This window comes from Chlorocebus sabaeus, chromosome 24 (assembly GCF_047675955.1).
Source record: "Chlorocebus sabaeus isolate Y175 chromosome 24, mChlSab1.0.hap1, whole genome shotgun sequence".
NCBI classification, from domain to species: domain Eukaryota; kingdom Metazoa; phylum Chordata; class Mammalia; order Primates; family Cercopithecidae; genus Chlorocebus; species Chlorocebus sabaeus.
Genome location: NC_132927.1, coordinates 49,274,532 through 49,289,708, shown reverse-complemented (window position 1 = coordinate 49,289,708; position 15,177 = coordinate 49,274,532). Strand labels below are relative to the sequence as shown.

Genomic DNA, 15,177 nt, shown 5'->3' with positions numbered 1-15,177 from the left:
AACCAGAGAAGGCCTTTCACCCCCTGCAAATGATGTGATGGAGGTGCGTTGATGGGAGATGCCCCTGAGGCCAGGGCGGCAAGCAAGGAGTCCTACCCTCTAGTGACCAAAGGCATACTGGGCTGCAGGTTTAGCCACCAAGTCCTGTCCCAGTTCAGGAAGAATTAGATGTCCCCTGGTCCACTGTGAACCTTTTTAATTGCATATACAACACAGCCAAGGAGAAGTTACTGTGTCAAATTTCTTAGTCAAGGTGTGGCTGGGTCCAGACTCTGATGTCAAACGATGGAACTGATGTGGGGGTGATGATGGTCACTGCAGAGCCTGCCTGCCAGCTTAGCATCTCCTAGCTGGTAGCCAGCAGGCAGGTTAAAATCGTACAACCAAGAAGATGCCACCTGCTTTCATTGCAGTTGGCTTCTCCAGAGCCAGTTTGATGACTGGCAACACTAAGCCACAAAGTGTCCAGAGGGTGGTACTCACATCCTAGGCATCCACGGGTGTCCCCCTTTCACTCACCAGTATGAGGTTAAATCGGTCGCTTGCCAAGGCAGAGGGATCCAAGCTCCGAATCTGGACCTTTTTCCTCTCCATGCAGCTGAGACGCAGCTCGTGGGCTAAACTGCAGAAACAGAGGGTAGGGGCATGGATGCTGTAGCTGACATGCATGAAGAAGATTTGGGGGTCTCTGGCCTTCCCTCCCCCCTGAGGCCCATCTCTTCTTGTCAGCCTGCTCCATAGTACTTCTCAGCAATGGAGCTGAGCAAGATCCCAGATTATCTGAATTTGAGTTTCTCCACAGAACACTTAGGAAGATGAAAATGAAGAAGTGAGTGGCCCATTTACAGAGTCAAACAGTGGGAGTTAGAGGGACTTGTGCCTGCATCATCCAGTTCAGTTCCTTCTCCTGAGATGATGAAAGTGTTGGAGATGAAACAATGGTCTGGAGGGCACTCTGCTGCTGGGAAGAGCCCCAGGATATGCTGCCTCTTGTTTCGCAGGATAAGGAACAGATCTAACTAGAGTTTTAACTCTTTCTGTCTCAGAAGGAGGAAAACAGAGGAGGGGCCTACCCTGCCTGATACCCACGGTGTTTCTGGCCTTCCCTGAAGGGGTCCTGCTCCAAGGTGCGAGGGCTGTGCCCCAGGAAGCTGCCTTAAATGCAGGGTTCTTCACTTACGCATGTACAGTGGGGGCAGGAGATGCACGGTTGGGCGCTCAGGTGTTGGAGTCAGACAGTTCCCCACTTCTAGCTTTACCTTGAGCAAATCACTCCACTCTGAGCCCTAGTCTCTTCCTCAGGAAATGGGGGAAAGTATCGGCCCATCTCACAGGGTTTTAGTTAGAATTGTATCAGACATCATAAGTACTTGGATAAAGTTTAGTACACACACATCCATTTAATGCCCCATTTTTGGTGACAACTCATTAGAAGGGAAAGAAGCATGCAGAAATGTCATGGGAATGAAGTTGTAGGATCTTCTACTAGAATGACTTATGAGTACCAGAGAACAGACATCTCTGCCTACGTCCCCATCCTCTCTCCCTAGCCTCCTGCAAGAGTCCCTCTCCTTCAGTCTAGAGAGAACAGCTTTCTCAGGGTGGGTTTCAGCAGCAGAAGGCAGGCTCTGAACTGGAGCCCCTCAACTGTGCAGGTGCCTCACGGGGTAGCCACATGGTCTGTCCAGATTGAATTCTTGTACCGTGAAAATAAGAAACAGGAAAAGAACATTCATGAAGAAAACATAACAAAGAGGCATTGTCTTACTGGCAGTAATTGGTGACGTTGAGAAAACCCAGTTGGCTTTTTCGGAGCATGGAAGATGCATTAAATCCCATCCTGGCAATCTAGATTTATTACAAAAAAGAGAACAATTCAATGAAGATTTATTTGTTATGGGATAATGGAGAATGTTTTTTGTTCCACAGGACGCAATAAAGGAAATAGGCACTAAATTGGCAGAAATTTTATGCATAAAAATCCAATGGTATCCTTTCCAAGTCTCCTGTCCTTGGCAAGAGGAAAGGCCCAGCACAAGAAAGTGTGGGCGAAGGCCGGGCGCGGTGGCTCACGCCTGTAATCCCAGCACTTTGGGAGGCTGAGGCGGGCGGATCACAAGGTCAGGAGATGGAGACCATCCTGGCTAACATGGTGAAACCCCGTCTCTACTAAAAATACAAAAAGAAATTAGCTGGGTGTGGTGGCGGGCGACTGTAGTCCCAGCTACTTGGGAGGCTGAGGCAGGAGAATGGCTTGAACCCAGGAGGCGGAGCTTGCAGTGAGCCGAGATCACACCACTGCACTCCAGCCTGGGCAATAGAGCGAGACTCCGTCACAAAAAAAAAAATTGTGAGCAGGAAAGTCTGCTCCTCAACTCTGCCATGTTCTCCATCCACATACACCCAGGGGGATGAAGCCACCAGGTGCAAGAGTGCAGCAATGGGACTGCAAACAGGCCTGCACCACTTTCCATTCCACCTGTGGTGACCCAAGGCTGGAACTATACGTTCCATTGCCTACCTTGACAACAAAATATGCTAGCATCTAGACCTGTGTCAAGATGGCCTGTATTCCAAACCATGCATCCTGGTCTTCTATTTAAAATAGAAAGCTGGGTCGGGCATGGTGGCCCACACCTCTAATCCCACACTTTGGGAGGCCAAGGTGGGCGGATCACTTGAGGCCAGGAGTTCAAGACCAGCCTGGCCAACATGGTGAAAGTCCATCTCTACAAAAAAATACAAAAATTAGCTGGGCATGGTGGCAGGCACCTGCAATCCCAGCTACTTGGGAGGCCGAGGCAGGAGGCTCACTTGAACCTGGGAGGCAGAGGCTGCAGTGAGCCAAGACGGTGTCACTGCATTCCAGCCTGGGCGACAGAGTTAGACCCTGTCTCAAAAAAAACCCCAAAAACCAAAAAACTGTATCACACTGCCTCCCAAGATTCCTTCAGGAATGACAAAACAGAACTGCTGAAGAAGGCTGGGCGCGGTGGCTCACACCTATAATCCCAGCACTTTGGGAGGCCGAAGCGGGCAGATCACTTGAAGTCAAGAGTTCAAGACCAACCTGGACAACATGGTAAAACCCTGTCTCTATTAAAAATAAAAAAATTAGCTGGGCATGGTGGGACGTGCCTGTAGTCCCAGCTACTCAGGATGCTGAGGCAGGAGAATTGCTTGAACCTGGGAGGCAGAGGTTGCGCTGAGCTGACATCATGCCACTGCACTCCAGCCTGGGCAACAAAGTGAAACTCCATCTCAAAAAGATAAATAAATAAATAAATAACTGCTGAAAAAACTTAGCAAAGAAGAAAATGGGGATGGAAGGAGGGGGCTCTTGGCTGTTCTTATTCTTGTCTTCTTTCTGTCAGGGAAAAGCTGGGGCCACACCCCCTAAAGTGCCTCTGCTAACTGTTGCAGGGGCATCTAATTGGCACCCTTTTCAACAGTGGATGGACAGGTGCTGGCAGGAGCAGAGGACAGGGGGGCGAAGGGGTGAGGAGCCCACCTTTTTCTGCTTGTCCTCTTCCTCAAGCAGCCGCAGTCTCTTGCTCTCCATCTCCTTCTGCCGGATGCTCTCTTTCGTCAGGGGGTTGCAGTTGTTATGTCCAGGGAGCAAGCGGAAGTAGCGTTTCTTTTCAGGGTCAAAGTAAAACCCAGGTAGCTCTTTACACAAAAAAATTAAATGCATCCATTTCAACCACTGTGAACTGACCACCTGAGTTGGGTGCCCAGTGGCCTGTCCCCCCACCTCATGGCTGCCTGTCTTTTCTGAGAGCGGGGATGAGCTGCCTTGTCAAGCAACATCCTGGACTGTGCTCAGTCCTGGGGGAGGCGGTTTGCCTCAGGACCACCATTCCTGATGCACCCAGCTCCCTCCCTGAGTGTTTCAATTTGCTCCTGGAACTCCTTCCGAGCCAGGAATGGGTCTCAGCCTTCCCTGTGCGCAGGGGCCAGGAGTCTCACCCAGCAAGTGGCCTTACCCGGCACAGAGGAGGCCCCAGCTGTGCCAGACGAGGTCGACGGAGACTCATCATCACCGTGGCTGGAATCCTGAGCCGACTGTGCTGCCTGGGAGTCCGACCTGTTGACACACAGCTGTGTTAACTTGGAGCCCAGGGCTTGAGTTCCAGGCATTCTGACTGGGGGTCCATTCGGGCAGTTCTGCAACCTTCACCTCTGATCTCTGACCTTTCTGATTACTTGAGAAGCACTGATCTCCTCTTGCAAATACAACAAAATAGGGCAAGGTTTTGGTTTTTCACTCTTTTTTCTTTCGTTAAAAGAGAACAGATGTCAGTGATTCGCTCTTCTTACTTTCTCACTTAAGCATTTTGTGAGGTCTTGTGGAATTTTCCAGATTAAAAGAAAAAATAGAAATCTCTGCCAATAAGAATTTTACCAGCTGGGCTCATTTGTCAGCACAACGGCAGTTACAAGGTTAGGTGAATTTCATTCTTTATTGGATTCAGTAGCATGAAGAGTTTAACTTTTACTTGACTACACAATCTTACAGACAGAAAAATTGGGTTTGGGGGACAGAGTTGATTAGTTAGTAACACTGGGATAGAGCCGTGGCTAAAACACTTGACGTGTAAATTCACGAGTAGCTTCTGTGGGAATTATAGGCTGAAGGATGTAGTAGAGGCGTGTGCCATGCCACCCAGATAATTTTTGTATTTTTAGTAGAGAGGGGGTTTCGCCATGTTGGCCAGACTAGTCTCAAACTCCTGACCTCAAGTGATCCGCCTGCCTTGGCCTCCCAAAGTGTTGGGATTACAGGCGTCAGCCACCACGCCCGGCCCAGCCAACTTTATTTTAAAAATACATTTAATGTTGCCTTGGCCTGGCGTGGTGGTTCAGGACTTTGAGCTCACGACTTTGAGACCAGCCTGAGCAACAGAGTGAGACCTCATCTCTTAAGGAAATAAATAAATGTAATGTAGCCTGGCGTACAGTGTTTTAAAGTCTATACTAGTATAATGTCCTAAGCCTTTGTGTTCACTCATCACTCTCACTGACTTCTAGTCCTGCAAGCTCTATTCACAGGAAGTGTCATATATAGGTATACCATTTAAAAAAAAACTTATATACCCTATCTTTACTGTATCTTTTCTATGTTGAGATCCACAAATACCACTGTGTCCTGCCTGCCTCTCGCATTCAGTAGTCAGATGCTGCACAGGTTTGCAGCCTAGGAGCAATGGGCTACACCCATATAGCTTAGGTGTGTGGCTGGCTGTACCATGTAGGTTTGTGTTAAGTATGTGCTATGATGTTTGCGTGACATGACAGCCTAATAACATATTCCTCAGAATGCATTCCCCCTCGTTAAGTGAAGCATGGGTGTATATCCTTGTCCAAGACTTAGGCTGAATAAAATTTGGTTTCCACAAAGGTATTTTCATAAAAAGTCTACAAAATAGAGAAACAGTTTTCCAGCTGTATCAGATAACGTCTACCTCCAGCCTTATGGCGAATGCCCTGGCCGGAGGTCGTGGTCGCGTAGGAAAGAACAGAGAGTGGTCCACTCCCCTCATTACTCAGTGTGGTGGGCTGGCCCACCACAGCCACATGCCCTGGGAGCATGTTAGGAAGGCAGGCTCTCCTCAAGACCCCTCAGACCCACAGAATCAGAACCTGCATTGGGACGAGCCCCCTGGTGATCTCCATGCCTGTGAGCGTGTGACATGCCATGCATACAATGCCAGAAGCACACTGGGCAAAAGTGGCTCCCCAGAGCAGCACACTTGCCTGTCTTCAGGATCACGGAGTCTGAACCAAGGGTTCTGCTGGTGGCTTCTTCTCCCATGTCTTCTTCTACTCTGCCAGCTACTTTTATTCATTTCTGTTCCTAAAAGAGAAAAACAAAAATTCCATGGATCTCCGTGCGTGGGCGTGGGCTTTTCTGTTTGCTTCTTGACAGCTGCTTCATGTTCAGCACCAGCAAAAGGCTGGCCCACCCTGGGTTATCATCAGATTTGCCATACCAAGCCTTACCCGGGAAGGGCTGCCTCCAGCGCTCTCCCAACATCCTTCCCACTTCCTTCCTGTCACCCCTCGTTGACCACATAGCTCCCTACTCCACAGAAATAGGGACGGCTGGGCACGGTGACTTATGCCTGTAATTCCAGCACTTTGGGAGGCTGAGGCGGGTGGATCATGAGATCAGTTCGAGATCAGCCTAACCAACATAGTGACACTCCGTCTTTACTAAAAATACAAAACTTAGCCAGGAGTGGTAGCGTGCACCTGTAATCCCAGCTACTCAGGAGGCTGAGGCAGGAGAATCGTTGGAACCTGGGAGGCGGAGTTTACAGTGAGCCGAGATCGCGCCACTGCACTCCAGCCTGGGCGACAGAGTGAGACTCCATCTCAGAAAAAAAAAAAAAAGAAAAGAAACGTTGCTAGGCATGAATCCCCCTAACTTCACTCCCTTCTGCTCCACAAATACCTGCTTTAATAATTGTCTTCTTCCTTGTCTTGGACAACAGGTATCACTGCTCCTTTTCAAAAAGCAGACCCATCCCACCTGGCTATTGATCTCATTCCTCCCCAGGAACTGCAGACATCTGTTTCTACATGTTAATGTCTCCTTCTCCTTATCTCAGCTTAAAAACATGCCCAGGTTTTTCATTTGTTAGTGTTCCATTTCTAATCCAAAAAGAATGGGCATATTCTGAAAGAATAGTCTATATCCATGAACTCAGTGTCTTCATCTCCCAATATTCCTCAACCCACTGCAGCCAAGCTTCCTCTCTCCTCGCCTTTCTGCTAAAATGCTCTTGCTCGTGATCACCTACTTGCCAAAGTGAGTGGTCTCTTTTTAGCCCGTATTCCTGCAACGTGCGGCACCAGGAGGCTACATTCTTCCTTTGGCTTCTGTAATATCTTTCTCTTGGTTTTCTTCTTGCTAAATGAATCCTTTGCTCATTTCTCCTGGGTCACACACCCTGTGTGTGCTTCCCACTGTTCTGTCCTAGATCTCTTCTTTTCAGACTTAACACCATCTCATCTACCAATGCAGATGCAGCTCCAACCCTAGTAAGTTCCTATATGCTGCTTCCTATTTCCGCAGATCCAACAGGTTCAAAAGTGAGTTCATGATTTCTCCCTAACCCCCGATCTGCTCTTTTGCCTGTCTAAATTTCTCTTCTCTGAAAGTAATATCCCTGCTCCTGCAGCCCAAATGTGTGTGTTTGGTTTTGTTTGTTTGTTTGTTTGTTTTGAGATGGAGTCTTGCTCTGTTGCCCAGGCTGGAATGTAGTGGCGCCATCTCAGCTCACTGCAACCTCTGCCTCTCGGGTTCAAGCAATTCTCCTGCCTCAGCCTCCAAAGTAGGTGGTACTACAGGCACCCGCCACCACACCTGGCTAATTTTTGTATTTTTAGTGAAGACGGGGTTTCACCACGTTGGCCAGGCTGTTCAAGAACTCCTGGCTTCATGTAATCTACCTGCCTCGTCCTCCCAAAGTGCTGGGATTACAGGCATGGGCCACCAAGCCTGGCCCCCAAATTTTTATCTTATTAATCGTCCTAAACAATGGCTCCTGAACACCATGTGTGGGTTTCCCTATGGATCAGTTATCTTATACCCCAGCTAAAGAATACAGTTGTATTTATTAATAGTTAAGTTACACCTGAAAGGCACTGTGCACAGGAAGGGAAGCACGTGTGGCCAGTGTTAAGACTGGTAGGAAAATGGCTGCATGCGGTAGCTCATGCCTATAATTCCAGCACTTTTGGGAGGCTGAAGTGGGAGGATTGCTTGAGCCCAGAGTTTGAGACCAGCCTGGGCAACATAGTGAGACCTCATCTCAAAAAAAGAAAAAGACTGATAGGAGAAATAAGCCCTACTGACATAAAGCTTATTATTATTACCAACTCTAGAAAAAGGTCAAAATTCCTTTAGAGTGCATGTTCTGTATATGAAATGATTCTAATTTGTTTAATTATGTAACAGTGCATGAATACAGCAAGGAACACACGAATTAGTGAGTCAGACTTCAGATCACCCACAGGAGGCAGGACCGTGTCCCACTCACACCATTATCCTCAACAGGCGGCTGCACAATCAGCAGGACACAGCTGATGAGAAAAGCACTGACAAGTGCCAATTTGGGCCAGGGAGAGCATGTGTTCACTCCAACTCATATAGGCCCCAGGTACAGGCACTTCAATCCGGTAAGGGGGCCTGCCAACATCAAGTAATATAGTTGTTGAGGTTGGGCAAAAATCCTTTTAAAGGCCAGGTGTGGTGGCTCACGTTTGTAATCCCAGCACTTTGGGAGGCCGATGCGGGTGGATTACCTGAGGTCAGGAGTTCGAGATCAGCCTGGCCAACGTGGTGAAACTCCGTCTCTACTAAAAGTACAATTCACCAGGCGTGGTGGCGGGTGCCTGTAATCCCAGTTACTTGGGAGGCTGAGGCAGGAGAATCGCTTGAATCTGGGAGGCGGAGGCTACAGTAAGCCAAGATTGCACCATCGCACTCCAGCCTGGGCAATAGAGCGAGACTCCGTCTCAAAAAAAAAAAGAAAAAAAAAAGAAAAAGAAAAAAATCATTTAAAAAGTCACACTAATAAAGCCTTCCAAATACAGAAAGAGTTTAAAGGCTAGTACGAACACAGTACCTTTCTAGTACTTTTAAGAAGCCTGTTCAGGGGTGGGGAGTGTGTCTTCCCCAAACACAAACATAGTTCACTCTCTACGGCCGCTTTACAGTCCATGCTTGCACTCATCACTCTGCATGACTCTTTGTTCATACTCCCATCTTATACTGGATGTGAGGTGAATTCTATAAGGCAAACATCTTACTTTGTTCTTTTTTCTATTCCTAGCATCCATGACCTAGTTGGTGCTTAGCAAATTTTTGCTGAACTGAAGCAAAGCAAAACGAAACCTGTGGCTACTTTAAGTCCCAAGTAGCTTCTTTCTGCTCTGGGTTATTTCCATTTACTACTCCGCACACATTTACAGAGCGCCCACTCCATGTGAGGCGCTAGGGAGTGGGCAGAGATAATAAGCTGTGCTCCCTGGTCTCGAGGCACTGATTGTTTAATATGGGAGACAGATGCACAGACCAACCCCTGCAGCGCAGAATAAGGGTACAGACCCAGGTCTCTCCAGGTGTGGTGGGAGAGAAGGGAGTGACTGCTCCACGTGTCTGGGCTGGAGGTGGGGGAGGGAGGTAAGTGCAGTCTGAAGAATGAAAATGTCAGGGAAGCCTGGAGCAGTGGCTTACGCCTGTAATCTCAGCACTTTGGGAGGCCAAGGTGGGCGATCACCTGAGGTCAGGAGTTTGAGACCAGCCTGACCAACATGGCGAAACCCCATCTCTACTAAAAATACAAAAATTAGGCCGGGTGCGGTGGCTCACGCCTATAATCCCAGCACTTTGGCAGGCTGAGGCAGGCGGATCACCTGAGGTCAGGAGTTCGAGACCAGCCTGACCAACATGATGAAACCCCGTCTCTACTAAAAATACACGGGCATGGTGGTGGGTGCCTGCAATCCCCACTACTTGGGAGGCTGAGGCAGGAGAATCGCTTGAACCCGGGAGGTGGAGGTTGCTGTGAGCTGACATAGTGCCACTGCACTCCAGCCTGGGCGACAGAGCAAGACTCTGTCACAAAAAAAAAAAAAAAAAAAGGCAGCGGGGGCGGCGGGCCTGTAGGCCATCTGGTATGGCCAGAGCCTGAAGTTCAAGAAATTGGGGGGATGAACCTGCAGAGGCACACAGGGCATGGTCACGAGGACTCTGGGTGGGCGAGGAGTGACATGATTAGGGCTGCTAAGAAAGGGCACCTGAAAGGCAGTGGCATGGGGAAGAAGGTGACGGTAAGAACTGCAGCAGCAACCCAGGTGAGATAAACTCACTTACACATTATGGACATGGTATGTGGGATAGCAGAGCCTGGATTTTGATTTAGGCAGCGAATTTCATGGGAGAGGTGGAGAGAGGAGTTGAGAAAGGTTAAGTGAATAACTGGTAAAGTCATGAGCAGGGAGACTAAGAATAAAGGAAGAACACTTTGGGAAAAGGAGAGTAAGTCTGATTTTGAACAAATCAATCTCAAGATGCAGGCAATGGGAAATACGGGTCTGATAATACAGAGAGAAACTGAGCCTAAAGAGACACACTTGAAAGTAACAAGGATATGGTGACACAATCTCGGCTCACTGCTACCTCTGCCTTCTGGGCTCAAGTGATTCTTCTCTCTCAGCCTCGCGAGTAGCTGGGGCTACATGCATGCGCCACTATGCTTGGTTAATTTTTGTATTTTTAGTAGAGACGGGTTTTGCCATATTGGCCAGGCTAGTCTCGAACTCCTGACCTAGTGATCTGCCCACCTCGGCCTCCCAAAGTGCTGGGATTACAGGCGTGAGCCACCGTGCCCGGCCATTAGAGACAATTTTATCTAGTAATAATATAAAACCCAGTATGCATCACAGTTTGTAGATCGGTGCTTCTTAAGGACTATTTTGCCCACCAGGGGACATGTGGCAACGTCTGGAGACATTTTTGTTTGTCACAACTTGGGAGAAGGAGGGGTAGGCTGCTACTAGCACCTAGTGGGTAAAAGCCAGGGATGCTGCCAACCACCCTACAATGCACAGGGCAGCTTCCATACATTCTTCAGTAAGAATTATCCAGGGCTGGGTGCAGTGGCTGATGACTGTAATCCCAGCTGCTCGGGAAGTCGAGGCAGGAGGACTGCTTGAGCCTAGGAGTTCAAGACCAGCCTGTGCAACACAGCAAGATCCTGTCTCAAACAAACATTTAAAAAAAAAAAGAGACAGAAAAAAGAAAAAATTATTCAGCTGGTTGTGATGGCTCATACCTACAGTTCCAACTACTTGGGAGGCTGAGGTGGGATGGCTTGAGTCCAGAGTTTGACACCAGTGTGGGCACCATAGCAAGACTCCATCTCAAAAACAACACGAGTTACCTGGCCCAAAATAGTGCTAAAGCTGAAAAACCCTGCTCTATGTAGGAAGCACTCAAAAACAATTTGCTGGTAACATGATGCATCTAGTACCTTTGGAGCTGCTCTAGATGTTAAAATCAGGTGTGTTTCAGAAGGTTGGGCTTGTCTTTGTCTTTCAGAGAAACTTTTAAGTACCTCAAGGCATAAAGAATTATAATTTCTAAGAGACTACTATTCTGCCAAGACAATGTTAATCTCAAACAATAAATAAACACAATTTGGTTTTTTGGAAAATGATTGGACAATATTTATCAAGTAACTTATAAATGTACGTGCCTTCCTTCTGGGAACTGATCCTCCAAAAATAATTCCAAGATATTTACTACATTTTTCCGAATCATTTTATAAGGCCAGTATTACCCTGTTACCAAAACCAGACAAAGATATAGGAAAAAAAATACAGGTCAAGGCTGGGTGCAATGGCTCATGCCTGTAAGCTCAGTACTTTGGGAGGCCGAGGCAGGCAGATCGCCTGAGGTCAGGAGTTCAAGACCAGCCCGGCCAACATAGAGTGAAACCTCGTCTCTACTAAAATACAAAAAATTAGTTAGGTATGGTGGTGCACATTTATAGTCTCAGCTACTTGGGAAGCTGAGGCAGAAGAATCGCTTGAACCCGGGAGGCAGAGGTTGCAGTGAGTCAAGATCATGCCACTGCACTCCAGCCTGGGCAATAGAGCAAGACTCTGTCTCTCAAAAAAAAAAAAGAAAAAAAAAAAAAGAGAAAAGAAAAATATAGGTCAATATGTGTTATGAATATAGAGACGCAAAAATCCTCAACAAAACGCTAGCAAGTGAAATCCAGGAGCGTATAAAAAGGATTATATACCATGACCAAGTGGGATTTATCTCAGAAATATAAAGTTGTTTCAACATATGAAAATCAATCAATATAATACACCGTATTAATTGATGGGGAAAACCTCACATGATTTTCTCAGTTGATACACAGAAAAAGCACTGGACAAAATGCAACATCCTTTCATGATTAAAAAAACACTCAAACTAGAAACAGAAGGTAGTTTCCTCAACCTGATAAGGGGCAACTACAAAACACCCACACCTAACATCATACTTACTGGCCAAAGACAAAGTTTTCCCTCTATGGTCAGGAACAAGACAAAGATGTTGTTTCTCACTACATCTATTCAACATTGTAGTGGAAGTTTTAGATAGGCAATTAGGCAAGACAAAGAAATAAAAGGTGACCAAACATGATCTTATATACAGAAAATCCTAAAGAATCCATCAAAAAGCTACCGGACCTAATAAATGAGTTCAGCAAGGTTGCAGGATACAAGAGCAATATAGAAAAACCAGCTGTATTTCTGTACACTAGCAATGAACAGCCTGAATATTAAAGAAAAGTTACATTTACAATGGCATCAAAAAGAATAAAGTACTCCTCTGGTCCTGCTCAGGCTCAGTTACAAAAAAAAAAAAGAGAGAGAGAAAAAGTACTTAGGAATATATTTAACAAAATTAATGTATGGCATGTACACAGAAAACTATAAAACACTGTTGACAGAAATTACAGATTTAATGCAATCCATATCAAAATTCCAAATGCCTTTTTTTAAGCAATGGATAAGCAGATCCTAAATTCATATTATGCAAGGGACCCAGAATACTCAAAATAATTTTGAAAAAGAACAAAGTTGGGAGGACTCACACCTCCCAATTTCAAAATTCACTACAAAGCTACAGTAAACAAGACACCATGTTACTGGCATATGGATAGAAGTATAGATCAATGGAGTAGAATTGAGACCAGAAATAAACCCATATGCCTATCTATGGTCAACTGGTTTTCGTCGAGGTGCCAAGACCATTCAACTAAAGAAAGAAGTGTCTTTTCAACTGCTGGGACATTTGAATATCAAACTGCAAAAGAATGTATTTGGATCCCTACTTCATACTATATGGGTCAAAAATGAACCCAAATGGATTCAGATCTAAAACTATAAAACTCTTTGAAGGAAACAAAGGTATAAATCATCATGATCTTGATTAGGCAATGATTTCTCAAATAAGACACTCAAAGTGCGCGCACGCATACACACACACACACACACACACACACACACACACACACACACAAATTGGGCTTCATCAAAATTGAAAACTTCCGTGCATCAAAAGACACTAGTTAGGGCCAGACACAGTGGCTCACGCCTGTAATCCCAGTACTTTGGGAGGCTGGGACGGGTGGATCACTCGAGGACAGGAGTTCGACACCAGCCTGACCAACATGGTGAAATCGCATGTTTCAAAATACAAAATACAAAAATTAGCTCGGTTTGGTGGCGGGAGCCTGTGGTCCCAGCTATTTGGGAGGCTGAGCCAGAAGAATCGCTTGAACCCAGGAGGTGGAGGGTGCAGTGAGCCGAGATGGTGCCACTGCATTGCAGCCTGGGCGACAAGAGTGAAACTCCGTCTAAAAAAAAAAAAAAAAAAAGAAGCTACACAAGTAGCCAACTGGCACATGAAAGGATACCCAACATCATTAGTCCTTAGGTAGATGCAAATCAAAACCACAGTGAGATACCACTTTATTTAATTTTATTTACTTATTCCCTCCTACTCTCCTTTTGGCTGAAGTGCAGTGGCGCGATCTCCGCTCACAGCAACCTCCATCTCCCCGGCTGAAGCCGTCCTCCTGCCTCACCTCGGAGTAGACGGAATTACAGGTGAGTGCCACCACACCAGGCTAATTTAAAAAACATTTTTGGCCTTCCGCCACGGCGCCATTGGAGAGTAGCAGCCATGGCTCTGCGCTACCCTATGGCCGTGGGCCTCAACAATGGCCACAAGGTGACCAAGAACGTGAGCAAGCCCAGGCACAGCCGCCGCCGCGGGCGTCAGAGCAAACACACCAAGTTTGTGCGGGACATGATCCAGGAGGTGTGTGGCTTCACCCCGTAGGAGCTGCGCGCCATGGGGTTACTGAAGGTCTCCAAGGAGAAACGGGCCCTCAAGTTCATCAAGAAAAGGGTGGGGACGCACATCCGTGCCAAGAGAAAGCAGGAGGAGCTCAGCATGGTACTGGCCGCCATGAGGGAAGCCGCCGCCAAGAAAGACTGAGCCCCCTCCCCTGCCCTCTCCTTGAAATAAAAAACAGCTTGATAGAAAAATAAAATAAAATAAAAATAAAAAATATTTTTGTAGAGACGGGGTCTCGCTTTGTAGCCGCCCAGGCTGGTCTCGAATTTCTGACCTCCAGCGATCCTCCCGCCTCGGCGCAGTGTTGGGATGCCAGGCGTGAGCCACCACGCGCGGCAGCAATTCTGAGATTTAACACAGCGAGCCAGTATGTGCCCAGCGTATGCGTATGTAGCGTACAGAATATGTGAACCACCTTCTATAAAGGTTCATGCACGAGAAGGTCGGCTCTCTCTCACAGTCTTGCAGTTTTCCACACACAAGCGGCAAATATTTTTGCACCGGTCTCCAAAATGGTGTCTGCTTTGAGAGCCCGCAGCTTCCGGAATTACAGGCTCTTACCTGCTTCCAGGGCACCATTCCAGGCCTGGCCTCAACAGGCCCAAGGCGCAGGCCCAGAGGAGGCGAGGGGCGACGGGTGCGCTACACCCAGTAGGCGGCAGCCCCGGGCTTCCACGCCACCCGCAGTGCTGGGCCCCGCCCCCCAACACTGGCCAGCTCGGGAGCCAAGTGTGGGGGATGGCACACTTCGGGACTGGCCTTGCCTCCCCCGGGAGGTAGGCTTGACAGCACAGGGGGTAGGTCCAGCCTTAGCACGAGGCCAAAGCTCAGAATGGGGGAGGGGCTCCATCTCCCCGCGGGGCTCTCCGGTTTGGAGGCCTCGGGGCTGTTCTGATTTCTAGGCAGGGCCTCACCATCTTGTTTAGCACATGGTTAGGGGCCCTGGACTAGAGCCCAACAACCGCGGCTCAGAGACTGGGGTATCCTGGGGCTGCGGGGTTGATTCTGGGCGGATGATTAGGCAGCGGTGATGGTTGCACAATCTTGCCAATTAAAAAAAAAAAGGCCACCGGATTGAACCCTTTTTAAAAAGTGAATTTTAGGGTATGTGAAATATCACAGCATGGTGTAGTATACATCATATGTATATATTTATATATAAACTACACATATATATGATGTTTACTACACCATGCTGTGATAGTTAAAGTGAGAAACATCCTAGATATCCAACAACAGGA

At 47.4% G+C, this 15,177-nt stretch overlaps 1 protein-coding gene and 1 pseudogene across 6 annotated transcripts in view; one reads left to right on the top strand and one right to left on the bottom strand.

Moving 5' to 3' along the window:
• The window catches only part of DCAF4 (DDB1 and CUL4 associated factor 4), a 43,130-nt gene that overhangs the window by 26,153 nt on the left and 1,800 nt on the right, over positions 1–15,177 (bottom strand). For 5 of the 6 annotated variants that reach the window (XM_073011134.1, XM_073011135.1, XM_007987183.3 and 2 more), the window contains exons 2-6: positions 5,758–5,857; positions 3,987–4,087; positions 3,512–3,669; positions 1,769–1,848; positions 520–622 (exon numbers count right to left, since the gene is read on the bottom strand). In XM_073011134.1, the coding sequence (XP_072867235.1) occupies positions 520–622; positions 1,769–1,848; positions 3,512–3,669; positions 3,987–4,087; positions 5,758–5,849 (534 nt within the window). In that variant the 5' untranslated portion in view covers positions 5,850–5,857. The remainder of the gene's footprint in view (positions 1–519; positions 623–1,768; positions 1,849–3,511; positions 3,670–3,986; positions 4,088–5,757; positions 5,858–15,177) is intronic. The other variant, XM_007987189.3, reaches the window with a different exon arrangement.
• LOC103229294 (large ribosomal subunit protein eL36-like) lies at positions 13,585–14,077 on the top strand (annotated as a pseudogene).